This window comes from Wallemia ichthyophaga, assembly GCF_000400465.1.
Source record: "Wallemia ichthyophaga EXF-994 unplaced genomic scaffold scaffold16, whole genome shotgun sequence".
NCBI lineage: Eukaryota > Fungi > Basidiomycota > Wallemiomycetes > Wallemiales > Wallemiaceae > Wallemia > Wallemia ichthyophaga.
Genome location: NW_008806289.1, coordinates 214184 through 237550, shown reverse-complemented (window position 1 = coordinate 237550; position 23367 = coordinate 214184). Strand labels below are relative to the sequence as shown.

General features: G+C 42.6%; 11 protein-coding genes across 11 annotated transcripts; 5 read left to right on the top strand and 6 right to left on the bottom strand.

The window, feature by feature from the left end:
- Positions 1-107: 107 nt before the first annotated feature.
- On the top strand, positions 108-2401 carry J056_001606 (uncharacterized protein; the record flags this gene model as incomplete). The annotated part of the gene is made up of 4 exons (XM_009271234.1): positions 108-821; positions 867-962; positions 1012-1756; positions 1803-2401. 4 exons carry the CDS (start codon positions 108-110, stop codon positions 2399-2401), a joined length of 2154 nt encoding a protein of 717 aa, XP_009269509.1.
- Positions 2402-2451: 50 nt separating this feature from the next.
- On the bottom strand, positions 2452-4291 carry J056_001605 (Imidazole glycerol phosphate synthase hisHF; the record flags this gene model as incomplete). The annotated part of the gene is made up of 2 exons (XM_009271233.1): positions 2452-4113; positions 4166-4291. The coding sequence occupies 2 exons, from the start codon at positions 4289-4291 to the stop codon at positions 2452-2454; spliced, it is 1788 nt and encodes a 595-aa protein (XP_009269508.1).
- A 197-nt stretch (positions 4292-4488) lies between these two features.
- J056_001604 (DNA repair protein RAD51) lies at positions 4489-5641 on the bottom strand (the record flags this gene model as incomplete). Its single annotated transcript, XM_009271232.1, has 4 exons — positions 4489-4844; positions 4895-5224; positions 5269-5524; positions 5579-5641. The coding sequence occupies 4 exons, from the start codon at positions 5639-5641 to the stop codon at positions 4489-4491; spliced, it is 1005 nt and encodes a 334-aa protein (XP_009269507.1).
- Positions 5642-5706: 65 nt separating this feature from the next.
- On the top strand, positions 5707-7886 carry J056_001603 (Mannosyl-oligosaccharide 1,2-alpha-mannosidase MNS3; the record flags this gene model as incomplete). Its single annotated transcript, XM_009271231.1, has 11 exons — positions 5707-6056; positions 6107-6212; positions 6260-6270; positions 6320-6679; positions 6727-6849; positions 7008-7044; positions 7089-7220; positions 7271-7606; positions 7659-7719; positions 7769-7788; positions 7836-7886. 11 exons carry the CDS (start codon positions 5707-5709, stop codon positions 7884-7886), a joined length of 1587 nt encoding a protein of 528 aa, XP_009269506.1.
- Positions 7887-7996: 110 nt separating this feature from the next.
- On the bottom strand, positions 7997-9624 carry J056_001602 (putative cytochrome 6a18; the record flags this gene model as incomplete). The annotated part of the gene is made up of 2 exons (XM_009271230.1): positions 7997-9030; positions 9081-9624. 2 exons carry the CDS (start codon positions 9622-9624, stop codon positions 7997-7999), a joined length of 1578 nt encoding a protein of 525 aa, XP_009269505.1.
- Positions 9625-10081: 457 nt separating this feature from the next.
- J056_001601 (WD repeat-containing protein slp1) lies at positions 10082-11738 on the top strand (the record flags this gene model as incomplete). Its single annotated transcript, XM_009271229.1, has 4 exons — positions 10082-10273; positions 10317-10325; positions 10370-11445; positions 11495-11738. 4 exons carry the CDS (start codon positions 10082-10084, stop codon positions 11736-11738), a joined length of 1521 nt encoding a protein of 506 aa, XP_009269504.1.
- An 89-nt stretch (positions 11739-11827) lies between these two features.
- J056_001600 (Cytochrome 3A9) lies at positions 11828-15101 on the bottom strand (the record flags this gene model as incomplete). The annotated part of the gene is made up of 4 exons (XM_009271228.1): positions 11828-12861; positions 12907-13251; positions 13522-14104; positions 14154-15101. The coding sequence occupies 4 exons, from the start codon at positions 15099-15101 to the stop codon at positions 11828-11830; spliced, it is 2910 nt and encodes a 969-aa protein (XP_009269503.1).
- Positions 15102-15522: 421 nt separating this feature from the next.
- On the top strand, positions 15523-17228 carry J056_001599 (Protein polybromo-1; the record flags this gene model as incomplete). The annotated part of the gene is made up of 2 exons (XM_009271227.1): positions 15523-16299; positions 16347-17228. 2 exons carry the CDS (start codon positions 15523-15525, stop codon positions 17226-17228), a joined length of 1659 nt encoding a protein of 552 aa, XP_009269502.1.
- Positions 17229-17288: 60 nt separating this feature from the next.
- Positions 17289-18047, bottom strand: J056_001598 (Peptidyl-prolyl cis-trans isomerase-like 3; the record flags this gene model as incomplete). Its single annotated transcript, XM_009271226.1, has 5 exons — positions 17289-17679; positions 17726-17778; positions 17829-17867; positions 17916-17951; positions 18003-18047. The coding sequence occupies 5 exons, from the start codon at positions 18045-18047 to the stop codon at positions 17289-17291; spliced, it is 564 nt and encodes a 187-aa protein (XP_009269501.1).
- A 1021-nt stretch (positions 18048-19068) lies between these two features.
- J056_001597 (Aldehyde dehydrogenase) lies at positions 19069-20665 on the bottom strand (the record flags this gene model as incomplete). Its single annotated transcript, XM_009271225.1, has 3 exons — positions 19069-20031; positions 20084-20291; positions 20334-20665. The coding sequence occupies 3 exons, from the start codon at positions 20663-20665 to the stop codon at positions 19069-19071; spliced, it is 1503 nt and encodes a 500-aa protein (XP_009269500.1).
- A 355-nt stretch (positions 20666-21020) lies between these two features.
- J056_001596 (Membrane primary amine oxidase) lies at positions 21021-23306 on the top strand (the record flags this gene model as incomplete). The annotated part of the gene is made up of 2 exons (XM_009271224.1): positions 21021-21254; positions 21303-23306. The coding sequence occupies 2 exons, from the start codon at positions 21021-21023 to the stop codon at positions 23304-23306; spliced, it is 2238 nt and encodes a 745-aa protein (XP_009269499.1).
- Between the last annotated feature and the right edge of the window lie 61 nt (positions 23307-23367).

The window sequence follows — 23367 nt, the reverse complement described above, 5'->3', positions numbered from 1 at the left end:
ACGGTACAGCCCTTAATATACCGCCCAGCAAATCCTGTAAAATATTTACAGCCCCCAGACTTGAAAATCTCAAGCTTAACATTCTTCAAAGTTGATTATCAAGAAGGATGAGTTCAATTCTAAACAAATATAAGAAAAAGGAGAACAAAGAGGAATCTACGAATAATAGGCATAATCTTATGGTCATGAATCAGCCTTTATCTCAATATGATGATCTACCAAAGCTTGATATGCCTGATAAGCAGCAGCCTCAGCTGGATGATGATACTCAGACACCTACGCTTGAAAGGAGATCTTTACCTTTGAGTATCGGTGATGGCAGCCTCAGCCTTGATGAATTCAATCACAAAAAGTCGCAGTCAAATTCATCACTTAGATCAAACAATACACGTAAAAGGAATTACTCAGATTCTAATCATATTCCTGATTCTTTACGTGATGTTTCTCCTAGCGGTCATTCTACTCCTGATAAATCTCAAATTAGCCCTTCAACCAGGAACTCAATCGATACCTCCCGTAACTCTTTAAATGAAACAGATCCTCAGATTGGCTTGGCTTTAAATGATAGACATTCTTCAGATGTTGACAGCCAGTCTTTAGAGTTAAATGATTACTTCGGCGAAGGTATCACCGGTTTCGCTGTCGCAAGTTCACGCAGAAATGCTGACTTTCACCAACTCTTTCCTAATATTCCTGAGCAAGATTACCTCATTGAAGATTATGGTTGTGCTTTACAGCGTGAAATACTTATTCAAGGGCGTCTTTACATATCAGAAAATCACATCTCCTTTAACGCAAACATATTTGGTTGGGTTACCAGCGTAGGTAGTTTCACTCATCTCTATTCATCTTTTAATAAGATACAGTTTGCTGTTCCTTTCTCTGAAATGGTTGCAATCGAGAAGAAGATGACTGCGTTTGTCATTCCAAACGCAATCCAAATTTCTACATTGCGCGCAAAGGTTGGCTTACAATTATGAAGATGAGACAACGCTAACTGTCGCGCAATAGTATGTCTTCGCTTCGTTTTTATCCAGAGACACTGTTTACGATGTGATATTAAACATCTGGAGGTTGTCTCACCCCACCATACCAGTATCGGAAGAGTCTCACGAAAGCGCCCATCTAATTAATCAAGGAAGCTCGCAAGAAGACTCTGATACATCTGCAGAAAGCTCTGCCACATCAGCCTCAACTTCATTAAGCAAATCCAGTCGTAAACACAAAGAGAAAGGTGGAAAGCAATCTAGAAATGCTCGTCCTTCTGTACCTAGACAAGCGACACAAAGACCTCCACCAACTATTCACAGGCCTACAAAGATTGACCCTTCTGTAAACTTCCCAGAGGTTGCAATGGATACTACACTCCCAGCAACACCTGAAAAGCTTTACAATCTTATGTTTACAAGCTTCTTTATTAAAGACTTTATGTCGACTCAAGACCTGACAGAAATTCAAATATCTGACTGGCAACCCAAAGCTGATAGCTCTAAACTTAGTAGAACAATCACTTACATCAAACCTTTGACAGTAGGTGTCGGTCCAAAGTCAACGAAATGTGTATTGGATGATGAAAATGAGCATGTCGATTTTGATGATCATGTTCTTGTACTCACGTCCACCCGTACTCCAGAGGTACCTTCTGGTAATTCTTTTGTTGTTCGTACTAGAACAGCAATTTCATGGGCAACTAACAACAATTCTCATGTTATTGTCTCCACAAAGGTTGAATGGACTGGTAGAAGTTTTTTAAAGGGTGGGTCCTGGATGTTTGAAAATCTACTCGACTCACTATTTTTCAGGTGTTATTGAAAGATCAGCAATCGAAGGTCAGAAATCTTATCATCGCGCTTTAGAGTCAGCAATGCGTAAATATATTGAAGAGCATGCAAATGAATTTACGGATACTAATGCAATAACCCCTGAGAAAGCTCGTGAAGAAAAAGAAGGATCAAAGGAATTAGCTGAAAAAGCTAAAGTCGAGGATAGTCATTTAAAGAGTACAATGGAACATACTTCAATGCTGCCAACTATCTTACAGCATTTATTAGATGGTACATTCGAGTTATTCAATAAAGTAGTCAGACTAACGATGACAATATTTTCAGCTCTAGGAGCTTTGACGATTTCACCATCATTTACGAAAACACTTTATGTTTTAATCTTGATTTTAATCATATCAAACGCTTACACGTATTTCAATTTAACGCCATTCAAGCCAATATCAACATTAAGTCAAAATCACGAACCACTATTAGTAGACACGATTAGAAGTGTTGTACATGATGCTTTCAAACATCACACGCACACACAATCAAACGCACAAATGGAGATTGATCAATTAAACGTTGCATTAGATAGGATTCAAAATCGTTTGGAAATTATCAAGCAATCAATGTAATCGATTTATTAAACTTCAACATATCCCTTTTGAATGAAAAATAACAATATCTATTGTAATATAACCTTACCTTGACTCAAATTTTGTACTAATTCTTTAGGAAGTTCAGTTCTTACTTTTAAGCCTTTTTGACGCATGTCATTCTTCACATCTTCTATTGGTAACTCTTTTCTATGGAATGCACCTGCACCTAAAGCAGCTTCGACATTTGTTGCATCAAAGACTTGAGCAAAGTGTTGAGCTTCACCTGCACCGGAAGATGCGACGACAGGAATGCTTACTGATTCTCTAACCAATTGAATGAGATCAACATCGAAACCTCTCTTTGAACCATCTCTATCGATTGAATTGAGTAGTATTTCACCTGCGCCAAGTGATTCAACGCCTTTTGCGAGTTGAACGACATCCACATCTCTATAACTTCTACCACCTTGAACAGTACACTGATACCACCAAGCTAGCTTTCTCTCCTCATCCGTTGTGTTAGCTTTAGCGTCTTTTCCGTAAATGACCGAAGGGAGATGCTCTTCAGATGGTTTTTCACTGTTAGGGTTAAAGTAAACTCTCTTTGGATCAATAGATACAACGACAGCTTGTGCACCGTAGCCAGCTGAGATTGTTTCGATAGCTGATTGACCAGTCAGTATTGGTTGAGTATTGGTTTTAATTCTGTTGAGCAGTTCTTCAACGGCATATACAGCATCTGAGCCAATTGAGACTTTATCCGCACCTGATCTAAAGTATGCGTGTGCTACTTCTGATGCAGAGTGACGAGTACCATCTGGATCGACCATATCTCTAATACCACCACCTATTGTAAGTGGAACAAAGATAGTCTCAGCAGCAGCCTTAACTAATTCTAACATTGGCTGATCACCTAATGGGGAGTTTCTGAATGAAGTGATATTCAAGAAGACGACTTCATCTGCACCTTCACTGAAGTAACGTCTAGCTAATTCAACAGGTTTACCGAGGTTTCTGACCTCACGCTTGCTCGAAGCAGCATCTGTTGATTCTGGGTTGTTGTCATCCTCCCTAACATCATACTGATCTCCCTTTGTGACCACTAAATCACCATTATCGTTAGAGCGTACATCCAAACAAGCGACAATACGCTTGACAAGATCATCTTTCTCATTTAATTCAACATCAACTGGTTCTGGGTAGCTTGTTAAGCTCTTTAATGGATTAAGTTCGGCCTTTGTCTTGAGGAAGCTGTTGAGAAGATCAAGACCAGCTTCTCCAGATTTCTCAGGGTGAAATTGAGTACCTAAAACAGATCCACGTTGTACTGAACTAACAAAGATTTCTTTACCATATTGAGTTATTGTGCTAGCCCAGCCAGCTAACTTGGATGGATTGTAGGGTACAGCGTATGAGTGCACAAAGTAGTAATGACAATCATCTCTAACGCCGTTGATTGGATTCTGCGATGAGTTTGACAACCTTCTAGCAGCAGACCAACCCATATGAGGAACTCTCTTTGGATCTACTGCGCTTGTTGTAAACTTGGCGGCAGAACCAGGTATAACGCCGAACCCTTTGTCCTGCGGCGATTCTGCTGAAGTTTCGAATAGGACTTGCATACCAATGCAAATACCAAAGTAAGGTTTACCTGATAAGACGTACTGGCGTAGTGGCTCAAACAAACCGGAGTTGTGTAAGCTCTTTACAGCTTGACCACAGTTGCCAACGCCAGGGAATATAAGTTTCTAATAAGCTATCTGTCAGCCTCGTTGTTGACGCCGTGTCCCTCCCACGAACCTCAGCATTTGCAAGATCTTTGGGCTCCTTAACCCATTCAAATTCGTAGCCTAATCTCTTGATTGAATTTGTGAGTGAACGTGTGTTTCCACCGCCGTAATCCAATATAAACAATCTGTCTGCCATTTGGTTGGTTAGCAAGATGTGAATGAGTCATAGGGAATAAATAAAATTTCTACTGTATACAATCTTCTAGAGTACATGGGTTATCAATTATGGTACACTTGAGATATGCTGGTTTTGCTGAGTAAACACTGCAATGATGCAAGAAATATCGAATCGATTCTCTCTGATAGCTAACCCTGCTCACGACGATGTAAAAATCAAGCCTCCTCGTCGATAGGGTCACCTATTCCATCTGCACCAATGTTATAAGTCGCATCAGACTCTGGTAAACAAGGTGAATCATATATCTTGGCAACTCTTGTTGTTGCTCTGCCTTTCTTCAAGAATAATCTAGTGGTTGAGGCGTGTGCAAGTATGTTACCCCCGATAGGTTTTTTTGGATCTGGGTTGTATGGGTTTGCACCATCGACCTGGGCTACAACTTGATTGGTTATCACGACAGCTATACCATACTCATCTGCAAGTCTCATGAGATTTCGCAGAAATTTGGCGAGATGCATCTGTCTAGCGGACAATTCACCTCTTCCAGAGAAATCTGTTCTGTATAAGTTCACTTGAGGAGAGAATGAGCGTGTTTAATAAGTGATTGAGACAATGACTCACTTGCACTATCGATAATAAGTAATGCAAATTTTGATTCAGCCATCATAGCGCTAGCGTGGATTAACAGTTGTTGTTGATGATCAGCGTTATAAGCGCGTGCGTATGCGACATTATCCAAGACGTCTTGACCATTAAGACCGTATCTTTCAGCAACGGCGAGAATTCTGACAGGACGGAAAGTACCTTCAGTATCGATATAAAGACATTTGCCTTCTGCACCGCCCATACTAATAGGAAGTTGACAAGTGACGGCTAATTGGTGGCATATTTGAGATTTGCCAGTTCTAAATTCACCAAATAGTTCGGTAATAGCTCCAGTTTCGATACCACCTGATTCGAGTTAGATAAGGATGAATAGAAGCACAACAACATACCGCCAAGAATAGTATCAAGGTTTCTGCTACCAGTTGTAACGCTAATCAAGTCAGCGCGACGAGCGTGAACCTCAGTAGCAGTAGTGAACCCCATTGAAACGAACTTGGAAGATTCTTGAAGAATGACGTCAGCTTTAGCGTCAGAAATTCCTTTGACTGTCATCAAGTGCTTCTTTGGAGTGAAAGCAACAGATTCAATAGTGTGATAGCCAGCCAATTCAAGTTTCTGGCAATCAGTTGCAGATATACCACATTCCTAAATGGATGTGTGAGTGGATGATTGCCACCGATGAAACAACAGAAAACACACTTGAAGCTTTGAGATAAGTGAAGGACCCGTTGCAATTTCAACTTGATCAAATTCTTGTGACATTGATGGTGGTTTCTGGTTAAGGATTCTTTTGTGTTGTGGACTCAGTCAATGAAATAGGAATTGAAATGCACGGGATTTGGAGTAAGAAGCTGGCGCTTAAAATACTATTCATTGGAATAGGAATTGGATTATTACTGAATCATTATTTTACAAGGATCAATCATTCAAAGTACAAAGTACTCAACTCACAGCCAAAGAAACTCATCGTTAAAGATAAGAATCTTGATTTACCCACACATGATTTATATCTTGGACCTGATTTCCCTAAACGCGATGCTGTTAAATCTGCTTTCAAGCACGCGTGGTTTGCTTATGAGAGGGACGCGTGGGGATCCGATGAATACCATCCAATTTCTCAATCTGGCTCAAATCTTTCAAATTCAGCCGGAATTGGTTACACTATCATTGATAGTCTGTATGTTTCTTATTATCACATATACCGCACACTTACTCGTTCACTCGCAGTGATACTATTCAACTCATGGGTCTCACCGATGAGTATGCCAGAGCAAGAAATTGGATTGAAAATGAACTATCCTTCGACGTAGATGACAAATTCAATACCTTTGAAGTGCGTGTTTTACTTGTCTAAACAGAAATCCTCTTAATCCCACTCAGACTACAATCCGGTAAATATTTTCATTTGCTAGTACTTACACTCCTTTTAACCCACAACAGCGTCCTCGGTGGTTTACTATCGTCTTACTATCTCTCATCAAACCCTTTCAGTCAAAACCTAAGCAATCCAGACCCTTTGTACCTTAATCTAGCTGCTGACTTAGGCGAGCGCTTGGTATCCTCATTCGACCAAGACTCCGGTCTTCCTCTATCTTTCGTCAACTTGCATCGAATGGAGGGTATATCCGATCAAGATAACAGAGGTTTCATAAGTACAGCAGAGGCCGCAAGTCTGCAATTGGAATTCAAATACCTTTCTCAACTACTAGACGATTCTTTATTCTGGAGAAAGTCAGAAGGAGTCATGCAACTGATCAAGGATGCTCCAAAAAGAGATGGCTTGGTACCTATTTTCATTGAGTATGTTTCTCACAAATATGCCATCATATCAGTTTACATAATAACAGTCCTCATGTTAAAAACTTCTACTTTAGTTCAATCCGACTGGGTTCTAGAGCCGACTCCTACTACGAGTACCTCTTGAAGCAGTACCTTCAGACAGCAAGTACCGAGCATGTTTACAAAGACATGTATGATACTGCTCGTCGAGGTATCAAAAGACACTTGTTGAAAATGACTCAAGGACCCAAAAAGATGGTACATACTATAGAACTCACCCCAAAGCGTGGAATTGAAAGGCGAGACAGCTGTCTTAGCTTATTTTGTCATGTTCTGACAACGTTTTCAGACCTGAATACCGGCCATACAACAAGCAAGACCATCTGGTGTGTTTGTTCTCCTTCCACTTTTGCCAAATTGATCATTTCAGGTCTGCTTTTTGCCAGGACTCTTTCTCCTCGGCGTTCACGAAGGCAAAAGTCATCTTCCGCTAGATCAAAGTACATTCACCACTCAACAACGTGAGGATTGGTGGGTTGGAGAAGAGTTACTCAAAACATGTGTACGTCACTAGACTCGCTTTCGTTAACAAACTCACATAAGCATCAACAGTACGACACATACACCTCAACAAAGTCGGGTCTGTCCCCGGAGATTATTCACTTCCATCAAGTTGGCGATTATAGAGGACAGAAGGAGGATTGGTACATAAAGCCTTCACGTGGTGAAGACACAATCGACGGACGTTATATTCTCAGACCGGAGACTGTGGAGTCCATCTTCATAGCATTTAGGCTAAGCGGCAACAACAAGTACAGAGAGTGGGGTTGGAGCATATTTGAATCTATAGAGAAGCATGCAAAAATAAACAGCGGCGGATACGCTAGTATAATGAATGTGAACAAAGTTCCAGTAGATCATGAAGACAAAATGGAGACGTTTCTACTGGTAGGTGTAGTCATTGTGTGTTGTTTTAGATGCCATGCTTATCACAACACAGAGTGAGACGTTCAAATATCTTTATTTACTATTTGAGGATAATTCAGTAGCACCTTTAGACAGTAAGTGTAGTTTAATGCGTAAATACCACTGCTAACGACGCAATTACAGAGGTAGTATTCAACACTGAAGTAAGTTTACAGTGCAGTAGACACACGCGACTGACGCAACTACCTAGGCACACATACTACCAATATTCAAACCATCTTTTCAAACTAATGTAATCTAATTTCACTTTGCCCGCCTTCACGACTTGCCATCTTGCAGAAGATGAGGTGACGACTAATCGGCAATACAACTCTTTAAAACAAATATATGAAATATCCATAATCCTACATATTAAAGCTTGTACTCATTTACTTGCAATTCTAATCTAGCACCTAAATACTTGCGCTCGCCAATGTAAGGCTTATGTACCACTCTACCCGCTCTCACGAGGGTCTGTGGTGGATCAGGGAGCGAGAATGTAAAGTTTTTAATCAGGTTAATGGTAGAAATTTTCATTTGAAGCGAAGCTAATTTGAATCCAATGCACACTCTCTGGCCGTCGATGAAAGATAGATTAGGTGGGCTGTGGGTGTCATTTTCGTACCGCTCTGGAATGAACTCTAGTGGTTTGTCCCACATCAAGTTAGATTTGTTGTATGAGTGAATTCCGATCGCTACCTTCTGACCAGGCTTGATCACTATCTGTGAAATCATATCACCAGTCTTTGTATCCTTCACTGGATTTGCTAAGGGTATGACATCGGCTTTTGTAGCTTGCCTGAAAACAAGAGGCACAGGTCCGTTAAGTCTGAGTGCCTCTTTTATCACCAAATCCAGATAAGGAAGTGCATTGACGTCATTAAGCGAGGTTGATTCATTCATATTTAGTGCGTGTTCGATTATCTCGCTACGCAATTTATCTTGCACTCGTTTATTCGAAGCTAACGAGTGGAGCATAAACGTCATCGTAGTTGACGTTGTATCAAGTCCAGCAAGCAGGAAAGTAGAAATCTGCGAAACGACCTCCGAAGTACTCATTTTATCACTTGGATTGAGATCAGGATTGAGATTTGATTTCATTAGCAAAGACAGTATATCTTTACCCTGGAATGAATCTTCACCAATCTCTTCATTCTCTTTTTCTGCCTCTTCCTTTTCCTTCATTAGATCCAACCCAACGTGCTCGAGCAAGCTCATGGCCTGTTTTATAAGTTTTAAAGCCTTTGTTGGAATTATCATTATTGAGGACATGAAAAATGAAACTGACGCTAAGAGCGAAGAAGGACCAGCCGAAGAAAATATCCTTTCTACCGCCTGTTGCAGGTCTGATTGACGCTGTTCACGTCTCCTTTCAGGGCTTAACATATCGAATGAGAAACCGAAACCTGGGTCGGGCCGATCAGTATAACATACAAAACATTAGTATCACACCCACCAATTAAACCGACAACATCAGTAGAAAAATTCATCAAAGGGTCCAGCACATCACATGTCACTTTCTCCTTATTGTTGAAAACATCAACCAATTCTGTAGCTTTTTGTTGAATGATTGGAATGAAGTTCTGTAAATTTCCAGCAGTGAAGAAAGACGGTGTCATTAATTTGCGTAACTTCTTGTGCTGAGCGCCTTCAGTGATGAGTATGCCATCACGACCTATCATCGTTCTCATTACGTCTCGGAAAGCCTTAGGTTTGGTGTAATTTTGTGAGTTCGTCTGGAAAATATGGTAAAGTGCTGACTTATCCATAGTGTGGATATAGGGCTCTCTTAAAAAGGAATCTATCACGTAAGTGTGTCCATATTCATTTGTCCAGCTAACCATACGTTCCCCGAAGCATTCATCAGAAATATCTTTGACATGACCGAAGAAATAACTTGAGAACGGGATTCTAGGGATATGACTGACATTCGTAGGATATCTGCGTAGATATAAGGCAATCAGTGCAGCTGCAACGACACTCCCAAGCAACCACATCATCGGAGTCTGTTCCTAAAAGTAGATCATCGTAAGAATTGTTAAAAATTTGAAATTAGTTCCGACGTATCTGAGACACCTTGATGCTGCGTGCCTCTCGCTAATCACATCCGACGTAGGGTCGTATCTTAAGTGGTCAAAGAATCGACGCGACGGCTTTCCCATTCAAGTAACATGATGAAAAAGTCTATCATTATGTACGTTGGCTCTGTGCGGTGTAATTATAAAATTTTCGGGTAATGGCGGATCCAAGGAGCTCAGTGCATGGTGTATTAACTTGTTAGTCGGTTGCGGCAGAAACTAGGACGTGCTAGAAAATGCTAAAGGTTCAGCCTAAATTGCCAATCAGCGTCACCCTGTACATCTGGCGATATTCTGTGCGAGTCGAGGCATATTGAGTGGAGGCGTCTTGAGCAGTCATTATACCATCACCCCCTCTAACCCCAACCACCACGAAGCAATGCCATCATCACCACAATCACTCTCTGCAGAATTATCGAAACTCGCGCTGACGAAAGACGAGGAGAATACGTCGCGGTCGTCGTCTGTCGACAGCCTCCGAAGAGAGCACACGCGTACGATGGATGTAGTTGGACGCGGCGGAGACACGTCTGCGTCCCAAGTCGGCGATGCGAAACGCGAGACGAGGAAGGTGAGGAAATGAGTGTAGAGAAGCGTAGACTGACGAAATACAGCTGGACAGGGTGAGCGTGTCATAAGCGCGTCGAAATCGCTGACAAATGAGAAGGATCGCTTCGTACCAAACAGAGCAGCTTTAGAAGCTAGCAACACTAAGGATCACGAGGAGGATATTGAGCACGAGCCACCGCTCCTGACTACCGACGGCGATGGGGCTGTAGGGAGCGCAACCAACAGCAAGCGTATCCTCGCATTCGCAGAGCCCCCGCCTGTGAGCAGTGCGAGTGTGCACACGGACATTCGCATCAATTTAGCTAAATCTACCTCGAGTCGCAACGCTTCGTCGAGCAGCACCAAGGCACAGCCAAACCCTAAGCGGAATCTGTCAAAGATGAAACCAGACAGAGTGCTAGATGCGCCAGGATTAGTGGATGATTTTTATTACAACCTTCTTAGCTGGTCGAGCACCAATCTTCTGGCTGTCGGTATTGGTGCACGCGTATTTGTGTGGAATGCCGACGACGGGTCTGTGAAGGAGCTTTGCAATGGCGAGGATTTCAACAGTGGTGATGTTCAGTCGCTCAAGTGGACAGAAGACGGTTCATATCTCGCTACTGGTTGGGCGGATTCCTCTATACAGATCTACGACATAGAATCAGGCAAGAGACTGAGAAAGATGGCCGGTCATTTAGCTAGAACTGGTACATTATCTTGGTCGCAACATATACTGGCATCTGGTTCTAAATCTGGTCAGATCCACCTGCACGATGTTAGAGTACAGCAACACAAAGTTGGTGAGCTGAATGGCCACGCATCTGAAGTCACAGGACTGGCATGGAAACCGCAGGAAGGTTACACCCTTGCCAGTGGTGGAAACGACAATGTTGTCAATTGCTGGGATTGGAGAGTCGGTACTGGTACATCCTCACCCTCCGAATCAGCTCAAGGTAGAAGCCCTGAACCGAGATGGTCAAAACGCAACCACGAGGCTGCCGTCAAAGCCTTAGCTTGGTGTCCGTGGACACCTTCGCTCTTAGCTTCTGGCGGTGGTACAGGTGATCATACTATCCATTTCTGGCAGTCTGCCACAGGCGCTCGACTCAACTCTCTCAAACTCGACAGCCAGGTTACCGGTTTACATTTCTCACACCACACGCGTGAGATCCTGTCAACACATGGATTCCCGTGAGTGGTGATGCTATCACGGGAGACACTTGACTAACCCACCCCGCAGTGAAAATAACATTCAAGTTCACTCATACCCATCTCTATCAAATGTAGGCGCTTGGCCAGCTCACGACGCCCGTGTCTTGCACTCAGGTTTATCTCCTGATGGAACCATTCTCGCAACAGGTGCAGGTGACGAATCACTCAAGTTCTGGAAAGTATGGGAATCAAAGACTGGATCAAGTGGTACAAAGAAGGACGGTATGGGTATTTTAGAAAGAGGCGGAAATAAAAGTGGTAATATTCGATAGAGTAGGTTGGTTATGTAACATAAAACATACTTCACATGTGATTCTACACTTTTTCTATAATTCTATACGTATGATATGATTATATACTTCTAGAGCTTGTATTCATTCACTTGCAGCTCTAGCCTAGTGCCTAGATCCATGCGCTCGCGAATCCACGGTGTATGAACCATTCTACCGGTTTTCACGATGTTGTGCGGTGGATCAGGGAGTGAGAAGGTAAAGTTCTTGATTAAGTTGATAGCAGTGATCTTCATTTCAAGTATCGCTACTTTATATCCGATACACACTCTCTGACCGTCGATGAAAGATAGATAAGGTGGGCTGTGGGTGTCATTTTCGTACCGCTCTGGAATATACTCGAGCGGCTTGTCCCACATCAAGTTAGATTTGTTGTATGAGTGTATTCCGATCACGACCTTCTGTCCAGGCTTAACCACTATCTGTGAAATCATATCACCTGTCTTTGTATCCTTCACTGGATGAGCTAGGGGTATGACATCAGCATTTGTAGCTTGTCTGATAGTGAGGGGAACAGGTGCGTTCAGTCTGAGTGTCTCCTTAATCACCATATCGAGATATGGAAGTGAATTGACGTCATTAAGCGAGGTTGATTCATTCATATTTAGTGCGTGCTCGATTATCTCGCTGCGTAATTTATCTTGCACTCGTTTATTTGAAGCTAACGAGTGAAGCATATAAGCCATAGCGTTCGACGTTGTATCAGTACCGGCGACCAAAAAAGTTGCAATCTGCGAAACGACCTCTGAAGTACTCAGTCTATCGCTTGGGTTGAGTTCAGGTCTGAGATTCGATTTCATAAGTAGGGATAGCACATCTTTGCCTTGGAATGAGCCTTCACCGATCTCCTCATTCTCTTTCTCTACTTCTTTCCTCCCTTTCATAAGATCCAAACCAACTTGCTCGAACAAAGCCATAGCTTCTTTCAAAAGCTTAAAACTTTTTGTTGGAATTATCTTCATTGAAGATATGAATAGTGATAAGGACGTGAATAGAGATGATGAACCAGCAGATGCGATAACGTGTTGTAACGCTTGATGCAACTCTATTTGACGCTGATCACGTTTTTTGATAGGGTTTAACAGATCGAATGAGAAACCGAAGCCTGATTGTCGATCAGTATGACGTATATAATGTCAATCACACTGACCAATCATGCCGACAATATCAGTAGAGACATTTTTAAAGTCTTGTAGCACGTCAAACTGCACAGTATCTTTTTTGCCGAAAACATCAACCAATTCCGCAGACTTCTGTTGAATGATTGGAATGAAGTTCTGGAGATTGCTAGCAGTGAAGAAAGACGGCGTCATTAATTTGCGTAGCTTTTTGTGCTGAGAACCTTCTGAGATAAATATACCATCACGTCCGAATACTTTCCGCATCACGTTTTGGACTGCCTGGGGTTTGGTATAATTGTGCGAGTTCCTCTGGAGAACGTGATTAAGTGCTGACTTATCGATAGTGTGTAATAAAGGTTCTCTGAGAATAGACTCTAACACGTAAGTGTATCCATATTCATTCGTCCAGCCAATCAGACAATCGCCAAAGCATTTATCAAACAGATGCTTGACATGACCGAAGAAATAACTTGAGAACGGGATTCTGGGGATATTGTTGACATTTGTAGGATATCTTCTTATGTATAAAGCTATTATCACGGCTATAACTAGACTCCCAAGCCACCAGATCATCATAGTTGTGTTATAAGAGTCTTATAATTATAATTTATTCAAATTTAATAACATTTTAGGATTTTTCAGACCCTTTACAGATGGATGGAGTGTGACTCTACCTCTTGCCTCTACTTCATAAGCATCATCGAAATCGAAGTGAAAAGAAGTGATCAAGTGTATAAGCGTAAGTTTAATCTCTAATAAAGCCAATTTGGCACCGATACACATTCTAGTACCATCCAAGAATGTCAAAATTGGCTGATTGGGATTCTCAATCCACCTCTCTGGTTTGAAAACGTATCCGTCATCGAAGTTGTACGATGACTTGTTGTAGGAATGTATAGGAATCAGTATCTGCTGACCCTTGTTTACTATTATCTTATCCATCAGTTCTCCTGTCTTTCTATCTTTGATCGGGTACTTGAGTGGGATGACATCATCCTGACTCGCCTCTCTAATCGTGTTTGGAACTGCCGCATACAATCTCAGTCCTTCTTTGACTACTGCATCTAAATAATCTAAGGAGTTGATGCTATTGAGTGTTGGGCTTGGATCATGTTTGATGTTGGCAGTCTCAATCTCATGTCTTAACTTTGATTGTGTTGATTGATTGGTAGATAAAGCGTATAATATCCAATTGAGCGTGACGGTAGTTGTATCTATGCCTGCTATCTGGAGAAGGATGACATTTAGCAATGATAGGCGGTCAACACACACTCACAATAAACGTAGTGATTTGTGATATAATCTGATCCTTAGTAAATTGTTCACTTTTCACCTGCTTCAAGTTTGCATCGATGAGGAGTGTCAGGATATCGTTTTCTGTGTTCAAATCTTCACCAATCTCCTTTGATTCTTGCAAACTTTCAAGTTTGTTGTGATAGAGTATTTCAGCAGTCTTTTTAAATTCACTAAGGTGCTTTTTATTCAGTCTTTGTGTAGATGTTGGCAATGAACCAGTTATTGGGATAACGAATTGTAAAAAGAATGCCAGACTAGCGTCACCTTTGCTGTCTGAGAGGTGTTCAACAGCTTTAGCGATATTTGAGGTATTCTTAGCATGGATATCATTAGTGTTTGGTAATAAGCCGAGGTCTAGTCTGAATAATGTAAGACCAACAATATCGCCAGCCAGTTCTTCGATTAGCGGCAGAATATCTAATTCTTTAATCTTCTCATTACCGATGAGCTTTTCGATAACTTTGACTAGCTGATCTCCCTTACTCTTCATCAGAGGGATGAATGATTCCAAATTGGTGGGGCTATTCAGTGGGCTAGTCATCAACTTCTTTAGGCGTTTATGATAATCGCCTTCAGATGATATCATTCCACCGAAACCAATCACTGAATCAAGAGACTTCCTCAAACCAACCGTTTTCGGATATGAGTAACTGCGCTTTCTGAGGATGTGATCCAGAGCGAGTGGGTCGATCGTGTGTACATGTTGTTTGCGAAATAAAGTTTCGAATATGAAAGTTGGACCGTATATTTCAGTCCATTCTGGGAATTTTTTGTCAAACATTCCTAAAGCCTCTAAGAAGTTGCCAAAGATTAGGTGGCTATTGTTAATACGCGTGAATTTGTGTACGTTTGATTTGTTTGTGGTTAGTCTGTAGGCTAATAGGCATGCCAAAATTAAAACGAATAGAATAATCAAGTCATTACTCATCGCGGTCTTCTCTTAGGGGATTATGGGCCTGGAAAATAGACTGATTACGAATAAAGTTAAAACAAATAAATTCCGAGTGAAATGTGGCTGTACTTTGATCATTCAGGTCACTATTTTAAGCCATACAAGTCCACCAATATCCGCTATGACGACGTCATTAAAGTTATGTGCAGATCGTCAACATGGTCATGTCTATGGTGGCTGTCTAATCAAATTTAATTCGATAGACAATTTAATTATTCACATTTATCCAAATTCACAGGCAAAGTGATTTCAACCAATCATATTGAAGATTGTACTTGAGCGTATGAAAGTGCGATTCATTTGTAAAATACATCACAAGCTATGCCGATTGACCAAACAATTCATTTCCCGATGGATTTCCTCCTTCAACCAACAACATCATCATCACTATCTCAAAATGGCAGACGATGTGAAGGATATCAAGGAGGACATTAAAGACGAAGCTAAAAGTGAAGCTGATGATGAATACATCGATGAACCTGTCCCTTTAGAATCTAAAGCCAAAGATGAAGGTCACTCAGATGAGTACTTGGCAGATGATTTGGATATTGAACCTGCGAGCAATTCAACTTCTAGAAAGCGCAGAAGAGTTACAAATACCGATAAGAACAGCTATCAAGTAAATAATATACAAAACGAATTGGATCAATCGTTAAATCTATATAATAAAATGAAAGACTTGAAGGATGATAGTGGTAGATTATTATCAACAGAATTCATTAACCTTCCTAATGGTGAATTTCTCCCCGATTATTATACCGTTATTAAGAAGCCAATATCTTTTCAACAAATTGAAGCAAGAATCAATAACAAGGAATACGTCAGCATGCTTGAAATGAAAAATGACTTTGAACTCTGCTTCGCTAATGCAAAGAAATACAACGCAAAGAACAGTCAAATCGTAGTTGATGCTAAATTTATGCTTAAGAAAGTTAAAGAGTGGTTCCAAAAGTTCTGTGAATATGGTAGCGTTGACGGTGGTCCTGATCCTAATGAGAGTGGCTTCTTCTTCCCTCAACAGAAATCTAAAAGAGGTAGACCCAAGGGTATAAACAAGATTGTGAAGAAAGTTATTGACAAATTGATGGCCCATCGTGATAAAGATACTGGTAAATTACTATCAGAGCCCTTCAATATTCTACCTGAAGAGAAGGAGGTGCCTTACTACTACGATGTGAGTTGATTAGGTTTACTATCTCATCCGACGGCTGACAAAAGCAGGTGATTGACAACCCAATGTCGTTCGATATCATTAACAAGAACATGGCTGAGAAATTTTACACCACAATCAGTGAAATAGTCGAAGATATGGAGCTCATGTTCAACAATGCGATGCATTTCAATGAAGAAGGCTCGGAAATCTACAACGACGCTAGAGAATTGAAAGACATAATGTACGAACTGCTAAAAATGTTCGTACCCGATGACATGCTGGACGAGAAGCTGTTCAGAATAGTAATGACACCAGATGGTCAACGCATACCTTCTACATATGTTGACGTTAAACCACCACCCAAAACAAGACCATCATTTCCTCTTAAAGCTGCACCTAATTTTGATATCAGTCAGTATCAATCTGAGCGCTCATCAATTGATCCAACAAATGAAAATTTTGCATCACAACCACTGCTAAAATCTCATCAACAATCACCATCTGCTACACCGTCTAAAATTGAAACACAGAAGAAGGACGAGAAAGATGAACTTATTTTACCTATTGAGGCAAGGGCGGACTCTACACATGAAAATAAAATGTTAAAGATGCAGCCCTCACTTATGGCGATGAAGATTGGGAGATCATTCGTCGATCTTAGATATTTCGTTGACCATACTCTCACGATTCCATTCCCACCTGGTATCAATGTTGAGGTGAAAACGTACGACAAGGAAGATATAAAAACCGAAGGTAGGGATATTCTGTTGAGGTTCAATGGTTCAATAATACAATTTGGATCAACTACAACGTGTCAACCAGGGGAGCAGAACTGGTTAGTTACATTGCAAAGGAAGAACGTGATGGAAGTATTTGTGAGGTACACGAAAAGTGACGATAAAATAGAGTCGACTGAGATGTACAGAGTTTTCTTGTCAGCTGGAGGATAGTGAATAGTGAATAGTGAATAGTGAATAAATATTGATCTTCTTGTATATTTACACGCAATTTTACACGTAATTGTCTCTAACTATCTTACTAGCTATTGGATTAGAGTGTATTGTAATTTCTTTAAGTAAAATATCGTGCTTTGGTCTGAAACCTTCCTTCTGGGTACCGGAGGGCACCCTTTCAATTGCGCCAAGAGTGCCATTCTCAGCGCCATCAATTACTCTGCCAAAGATAGTGTATTTACTGTTAAGATGGGGCGTTGCAGCGTATGTAATGAAGAATTGCGATCTATTACTATCACTTCCACTATTAGCAAACGCAACTAAACCTCTATTGTTAAACTTGAATGTTGACCTTATCTCATCGGGATATGGCTCTCCGTAAATCGACTGACCGCCTTTACCGCTGCCAGTAGGGTCACCAGTTTGAGTCATGAATCCTTTAATATTACTATTGTCATCGATTAGCCACCCAATTAATCGCAAATTCAACTAACCGATGAAACTTGCAACCATCATAATATCCACTAGCGCACAAGGCTAAAAAGTTCTATTACCGTGTGAGTGGTGATTTATAGATGGAATTGCACTCTCACTCACCTCAGACGCTTGCGGTACAGCTTCACAGAAGACTTCTATCTTGAGATAACGTTGGTGACATCGATCACTGTAATAACGTGTACTCACTTTGAGATCTCCTAGAGAAGTGTGCAGGGTTACAGACTGTAGTTATTTCAATTGAGCTGATTGCTTGATACCGACGAAATCACTCACCATTGAGGTGACGGTATTGAATAAAGTAATTCCAACAGCTCTCATTACACATTGTCTTTGTATCACCTTGGTCAAATTCTTCGTTCAAATCATTATAAATTACAAAAGCAAAAACGTAAGCCACTTCTTTGAAACTTTGACAACAAAAGAAGTCAGAGTCACAGAGAAGTGGCCCACGTGTCTCCCAACAGTCCTTGGACATGCTAAGAGACTTTTCTCTACTGAGAAAGGGATCGTGGGGTGGAAGCCCTTATGTCGTGCTGTTTAGCACACGACATGACGCGGTGGATACAGAAGCGACTGCTTTTGCAAGCTACTTAGATAACTTGTGAGATATCTTCCAAGTGACTGTTCCAAGCCAGGACTTATGACTCAAACCTCCAACCAAACCTGAATCGTTTGTTCAAAATCAGGGATCGACGAGACTCTCTCTTAGAAAGACTATAGTGGCGGTGAAAACCGTAAAGGGACACGGCCAGGAATAGTGGAGATCTGGTTGAAAGCTGATGTTTGAAAAGTTGGAGTCACTGATGAAGAGAGTCACAGCGAGTACTTACGAATCATCCACGCATTTAAACTTGTTGCCTTAGGCTGCACACGCTCCTTTGAAGATTCTATCAAACGAGTGAACAGACATGATAGGAGCGACTACGAGAGTGGCGTCGAATCAATGCTGAGCCTGGTTATGATAGAAGAGAGCAACAATTCAACAACAGTTTTGTTTGGTGTAAACAATACTCACGAGATGTTCGTGTTGGTCGTTCTGGAGAGAGGTGTCGCATGACTGGTTGAAATCCATATGATCAATTTAATAAATGGTCTTAAAACGGAAATTTTTATTTAATAAACCCAGTATTTGTTAGCAAGAAGATGCTAAAGCTGTGCACTTGACTCAAACTCCTTTTCCTTCAATTGCCACACAAATCGAACACCTTGGAAAGTCAGCCTGACCAACAATAATCTTAAAATCAATTCCATGTATAAAGTCATTTACAAATCGTTCATTCATTACTTGAAGCATTGGCATCAAACCAAGAAATCGTTAAAGCGATATCAAGCGAGAACATTACGTGAATTGAGCAAAGACAGACTTGCTTTGGACATAGTTCTTCAACACCTCAGATCCCATCTCACGACCCAATCCTGATTGCTTGTAACCACCGAATGGAACATTCTTGGTTAATACGTTGTGTTGGTTGATCCATACTGTACCTGCTTTTATAGCGTGAGCAGTCTTGTGAGCTTTGCTGAAGTTGTCAGTGAATACTGATGCTGCGAGACCATAGTCTGTGTCGTTTGCGAGCTTGACAACGTCATCATTCTTTGAGAACTTTGAAATAGTCACTGCTGGACCGAAAATCTCTTGACGTTGAATTTCACAGTCGGCAGGAGCATCAAGGAAGATGTTTGGTTTGACAAAGTATCCACCAAGGTTGGATGGTTCACCACCGCATTCAATCACCTTGGCATCCTTCTTGCCGCTTTCGATAAAGCCATTAACACGGCTTTGTTGGGCCTGTGAGACAACTGGACCGAAGAATGTCTCATTGTCGAATGGATCACCGATCTTCAATGTGTTTGTGAAATCTTTGAAACCCTTAACAAACTCATCGTAGATTGACTCCTCGACAAGGATACGTGATCCTGCGCAGCAACATTGAGCAGAGTTGAACCAAATACCAAATGCTGTCTGCTGGACAGCGTTTGCGAGATTAGCATCTTCAAACACGACAGATGGAGACTTTCCACCTAATTCGAGGGTGACATTCTTGACGTTGTTTGCAGCAGCCTTCATGACGAGTTTACCGACTGCAGTTGAGCCAGTGAAAGCGACCTTGTCGATGTTTGGGTGATCGATGATGGCAGAGCCGACAGTCTGGCCATAACCAACGACAATGTTTACGACACCTGCTGGGAAGCCTGCCTCCTTGATAAGAGAAGCCAAACGAAGAGCTGTGAGGGGAGTGATCTCAGATGGCTTGATGACGACAGCGTTGCCAGTGGCGATAGCAGGGGCCAGCTTCCAGGACTAAAGAATGGATTGTGAGTATAGCCGATAAGCATTTTACAGCCAAACTCACAGCCATAAGCAATGGGAAGTTCCAAGGAATCACAGATCCACAGACACCCATAGCCTCATATCTCGTGTAGGCCAACTTGTCGTCGCCGACTTCCATGGTGTGGCCTTGGACCTTGTCTGCCCAGCCACCAAAGTATCTAAAGTTGGCAGCAGCCTCTGGGATATCGAAACTTCTTGCGAACTTGAAAGGTTTGCCGTTGTCAAGACACCTGAGCGGGTGAGTGGTGGATTGCAAGGCAGCGGCCACTTACTCAAGAGCAGCCAACTCGTCTGCGTGCTCCTCCATCAGATCGGCAAGGCGGATAAGAAGGCGACCACGCTCGGAACCGTGAACCGTGGTGCCCCAACGGTTGTCGTGTGCATCGCGGGCAGCACGCACAGCTCTGTCGACGTCGTCGGCGGTGCCCTCGCTGATCTGTGTGATGACCTTGGAAGTTGATGGGTTGACAATGTCAATCGACTTGCCGGTGGATCCGGCGGAGAATTCGTTGTTGATGAAGACTCCGGTGGGGAAGTTGACCTTGCCTTGGAAATCTGAATTCTTGTGGTTTGCTGCGAAATCGTATTGGAATGTGGTGCTCATGATGGTAAGTGTAAGCGTGAGATGATGTGTCAGATGGATAGGTCAAGTGGAGGTGAATGTAAATATTTTAATAGCGCAGTCTTTTAATTTAATTCTTTAATGTTTTTCTGGTCGTGCTCCACCCAATAACACCAATATCGATTCAATCTAAAGCAAAACACCATAACACTATAGCACATCCAGCAACACCAGCAAGCAACATAAACCCAGATAAACCTAGAATTATAAACATTCAATTGATCTCCATGTTTATCCTACAAACAACCCCTTGTGTTCAGGCACAGCAAGGCGTCAGCCCAGACTGCCCAGTATCCTATAAGAGGCCTGCATCTTGTTTATAACCTTTATAAAGACGATGAAAGCTTTTGGTGGTGTTTTTGCCCTAGCAGTGGTCGCAGTGGTCGCTATAGCCATCGCGCAGCCAAACTGCTCAACGGCCCCAACAACAACAGCGCCCAAGTCGAACCCTTTCCTTGAACTGTCTAATTCTGAGCTTGCGGATATCGCTGCCTGGCTCAAGGACCCAGAGCAATCCCTCAACCTCACCGATATGGACGAAGCCGCCTTAGACGGCAACTACATCGACTCGGTGGGTGCGATTGTGGGGATTGTGGCTCAACTAACATTGCCCACGCAGATCGAGCTGTGGCACCCAACCAAGGAAGACGCCATTTACTACCTCGACCAAGATGGTCCACTCCCCGATCGCATGGCCAAGGCACACGTCGTTTCTGGCTTGGACGATCCTCCGATTGTCAAGACTCTCCTTGTTGGCCCGCTGCCCGTCTCTTCCGACACGAGAATCGAGAATCTCGCCGAGAAAATCTACCACAACGGTGAGATACCTTGGAATGCAAAACCATCCCATCCCGGCGAGGACCGTGAGCGCACCAATGTCATTTCAGAAACATTCACTGCCATCTCTGATGCTCTCAATGATTTGCTGGGCGTGCCTTGGTCACTTAGCAACTACGATACCGGTTTACTCCCCAACAACGGCGATGGATCGTACAGACACCCATGGGTCGAGCTGATGCTGGCCTACGACACCTCTGCCATGTGGTTCGCATACACTGGCTTGTTTGCGCAGTTCGATTTCTCCAACCAAGACATTTCTCAATGGAAGCTCCGCAAGCTCGTCTACAACAACCAGAAGTGGTCATCTACTGACGCGTTCAATGAGGATTTCAACGCGGGGAAACTCGAGCCATCGCCCCAACTCAACAGCACCAACACTGACTGGGCTCTCCGCTCCGTGAAGGGGACTGCTCGCGACCTCGAAGAGCTTCCCGCTCCGATTACCTACTCCCCAAGTGGCTTGAGGTATCGTGTCGACAGAGATGAGAGATACATCACCTGGATGGACTGGTCCTTCTACCTCTCCTACAGCCCAGAGCAAGGTCTGATGCTCTTCGACGTCAAGTTCAAGGGCGAGAGAGTTGCGTATGAGATCTCACTCCAAGATGCCGTCTCCAATTACGGCGGCGCTGATCCTATGCAAGCCTACACGGCATATCTCGACCGAGGCTTTGGAATGGCCACTGGTATTACACCGCTCGTCAGGAACTACGACTGCCCACACGAAGCGACATACATGGACGTCAACTTCTACGACTACGGTGCCGGTCGCATCTTGAACGACACCATTTGCATGTTTGAACGCGATCTTCAGAAGCCTATATCAAGACACTACCAGTCTACAGACGCAGGCGCTACCAGGGGTGTTGCGTTCGAAGTGAGAAGTATCTACACTGTCGGCAACTACGACTACTTGATCAGCTTCACACTCTACCCAGAAGGCTCGATTGAGATTGAAGTTGATGCTTCGGGTTACCTTCAAACAACATATTATAATCCGAATGGCGATTCATATGACACAAGAGTCAGCGCCACATCCTCTGGCAGCATCCACGACCACGTTATCACCTTCAAGATTGATCTTGATGTCGCTGGCGAGAGCAACAGTGTCGAGAGAAGGGACATCGTGGTTAGTGAGGATAGGTTCAACTGGATGGACGATGATGATCCGCCACTGAAGCAGAAAAAGATCAACACAAGCGTCTTGGAGAAGGAGAAGGAGGCTGTGATTGACTGGAACGGTAACAGTGACAAATTTTGGCTAATTGGTAACCAAGACTCAACCAACAGCTATGGATACCCGCGCTCCTACCGTCTCATGCCACGTTCAGTCATCCACAACATTGTTGATGGCGAAAAGATGGACCAGAACGCCAAATTTGCCGATCATCATGCCTTTGTCACTGTTACCAAGGACAACGAACGCAGTTGCTCATCATACTACAACGCCGTCTTACCAAAGAAGCCACCAGTCGATTTCACCAAGTTCTACCAAGATGACGAATCCATCAGGCAGAAGGATCTCACTCTCTGGGCATCGGTTGGATTCAGACACGTTCCACGAGCTGAAGATGTACCAAATACGCTCTTCATAGAAGCCAAGTCAGCATTAATGTTGTCACCATTCAATTACGCTGACGAAGAGTTGTCGAGAGACTTGCGCAACTCGTACTACGCTGTGGCTAATGAAGATTACTACCTCGTGGCTGATGAACATGGCATCAATCTCGACGGCACTTGCTCAGCACCTACACTTCGGCCACTCGGCACTCTCCCCTACTGATCTCTAACGTTTGTTTGGTTGTAACAAGGACATTTCATTGCTCATTGAACAGTAATTTGAA